A 2,544-nucleotide genomic window follows, 5' to 3' on the forward strand; every position below is an offset into this window, starting at 1 on the left:
CAGCCCCTGCCCCTGCCCGCCGCCCCTTGGCTGCCCCAGCCCCTGCTTAGGCTGAGCTTCTGGGCTTTTTTTTTTTTTTTTTTTTTTCTTTTTTTTTTTTTTTTTTTTTTTTTTTTTGCGTTTCTTTTTTTAACCCCCCTTGAGTGTGCAAGTTTTTTTTAGTTCCCTGGGAGCTGTGGGCCAAGGAGAGGCGAGTGGAAGCGGGGCTGGCCGGCTCACCTCTATGTTCTGCTCTTCCCCGCCATCCCGGCTCTGGGGGTTATTCCGTGTTTTTGCTCTCTCTGTTGTCTCTAGTCCTCCGGAGCCCCGTCCGACAATGATCCTCTGGGGCCCCTTCCTCCTGGCTGGGGTAAGTACTGTGCTGCCTCACCTGCTCCTGCATGGCCCCCAGGGCACACTCCTGTCACCGGCAGCAGGACCCTGCCCATCCCGCGGGGAGCACCGTGCTGCCAGCGCCTTCCTCGCTCCCATCCCTGGCGATACTGGGAAGGGTGGCCGTGGAGCCAGCACTCCCTGTGCTTGGCTGCACGTGGGGCTGACTCTGCCTGTGACTAGCACGATCTCTGATGTGAAATTCAACTTTTTTTCCCCCCCTTTTTCCCTTTTTGCTGGAGGAGTTCGCAGCCTCTCTCAGCTGCTGAATGCAGAAGTGCCTGTGATTGCTCTTTGGATGGGGGAAGATGCTGGGGATCCAAGTCCTTGCTTGTCCCCAGACCCCTCCTCTGCCAAGCAGGGATCTGTCCTGCTGCCGTGCTGCCTCCAGGTTGCTCTGCCTGGGTCGGTAGCAGGGCTGGGAGCTGGCAGGAGCAGGGCTGGTGGTCCCCACATGGCCCAAGCATTGTGTGCCGGGACATTTTGAAAAGTCCCTGTGTCACCCGCAGGACAGAGAGATCCCCTCCATGGCCAAAGCATCCCTGGAGAGGGCAGGCTGGGACGCTCGTGGGTGCAGCTGGGCTGTGCTGTGCCAGGGAGAGCAGGAGAGGGGTTAAAATTGTGGAAGCTTGGAGCAGGACAGAGGGGCTCAGGCTGCTCAGGGAGTCCACAGGGGCAGTGTCTTGATGGGGGCAGTGGTGGAGCCCTTGCTGGGTGTCCCGCCTCCCATCAGCAAGGAGAAGGGACCCGTCCCCAGTGCCAGCTGGGCAGGCTGGGGAGGCGCAGCTCTGCGTGGGGCTGAGCACCCCCTGGGTTGGGGGTCCCCAGGGTGGATGGGATCCCTGGGGTGGATGCAGTCCTGGCCATCATTTGGGGGCTGCTGCCCACATTCCAGGAGTGAGATGGAGCGAGGGGCTGGCACTGGCCAGAAGGGTGACAGGGAGGTGACAAGGTGTCGCTGCCTGCGTGGTGCAGGGCTGAGCATGTGGGAGTGATGCAGCACACAGAGGACGAGGAGGAGGTGCGGGGCACACACGGTGCTGGGGAGGCAGGGGTGTGTGTAGGGGTGGCTGGTGTGTGTGGTGGGGCTGTTTTGTGCCTGTGTGCAGCACAAGGAGGACCCTGTGTGTTCACACACATGTGCACTGGAGCAAGGCCGTGCAGGGAGTTTGGAAAGCACCTGTGGCTCCATGTGGAGGGAGGGACGTTGCTGTGTGTCCCAGGAGGGGGTGTGTGTGCCACGAGGGTGTGTGGCTGTGCACAGCCCCCGTGCTGGCCTGGCAGCGCATTGGCAGCGCTGGCCTTGCCCTGGCACCTCCCGCATGCTGGCACTGCTGGGCTGAGGCAGCTCGGGCACGTGGAAAGAATGTGGGGTTTATCCTGCCTTTTCCAAAGGAGCCAGGGAGGTGGAATGGGGGAGCTGACAAACTTCTGTGAGCTGCTGTTCCCAGGACTCCAGCTGATGCTTCCTCTCCCTTTTCTCCTAGAGAAGAGACAGGACAATGGCCGAGTGTATTACGTGAACCACAACACCCGGACCACGCAGTGGGAAGACCCTCGCACGCAGGGGTAGGCGGCCGTGGGGGGAGCAGGGTTTGGGAAGGTGCTGTTCTCCAGGGACCTGCCCTGGCTGAGGACCTTTTGCTGGCCTGCACTGAGGCCATGCGTCCCACAGATGGAGAGTGAAGCTCTGACAGTGCCGTGGCTGTGGCCGGAGTGCTGCCCAGGCAGGGCTCCTCTCGCAGGGTGCGTGCAGTCGCTCGCCAGTCCCATGCCATGGATCCTTCCTTTTGCCTGGCACGGAGCTGTAGTTCAGGGGGGACCGCCCGAAGGGCCTGTCTGGTGAGCCGTTCCTTGCCAGCAGGATGATCCAGGAGCCGCCGCTGCCGCCGGGCTGGGAGATGAAGTACACGAACGAGAGCGTGCGGTACTTCGTGGACCACAACACCCGCACCACCACCTTCAAGGACCCGCGCCCAGGCTTCGAGTCTGGGTAAGCCCTGAGCAGCGGGTCTGGGGGCTCGCGTGGGCTCTGACAGAGGAGAGCTGCACCCAGTGACCCTCATCCCACCTGGCTGGCGACGGGGGCTGCTCGGGGCCGGGGGTGTGACCGAGGCCCTGCTGCTTTGGCAGGAGCAAGCACGGCGGCTCCCCAGGTGCGTATGACCGGAG

At 62.2% G+C, this 2,544-nt stretch overlaps 1 protein-coding gene across 1 annotated transcript in view; it reads left to right on the top strand.

Moving 5' to 3' along the window:
* WWP2 (WW domain containing E3 ubiquitin protein ligase 2) overlaps positions 1-2,544 on the top strand; it is a 31,459-nt gene that overhangs the window by 22,840 nt on the left and 6,075 nt on the right. Inside the window, exons 9-12 of the mRNA XM_017741359.1 lie at positions 295-349; positions 1,860-1,941; positions 2,237-2,365; positions 2,506-2,542. Coding sequence (XP_017596848.1) covers positions 295-349; positions 1,860-1,941; positions 2,237-2,365; positions 2,506-2,542 — 303 coding nt within the window. The remainder of the gene's footprint in view (positions 1-294; positions 350-1,859; positions 1,942-2,236; positions 2,366-2,505; positions 2,543-2,544) is intronic.

This window comes from Corvus brachyrhynchos, unplaced genomic scaffold (genome assembly GCF_000691975.1).
Source record: "Corvus brachyrhynchos isolate BGI_N302 unplaced genomic scaffold, ASM69197v1 scaffold365, whole genome shotgun sequence".
NCBI classification, from domain to species: Eukaryota; Metazoa; Chordata; class Aves; order Passeriformes; family Corvidae; genus Corvus; species Corvus brachyrhynchos.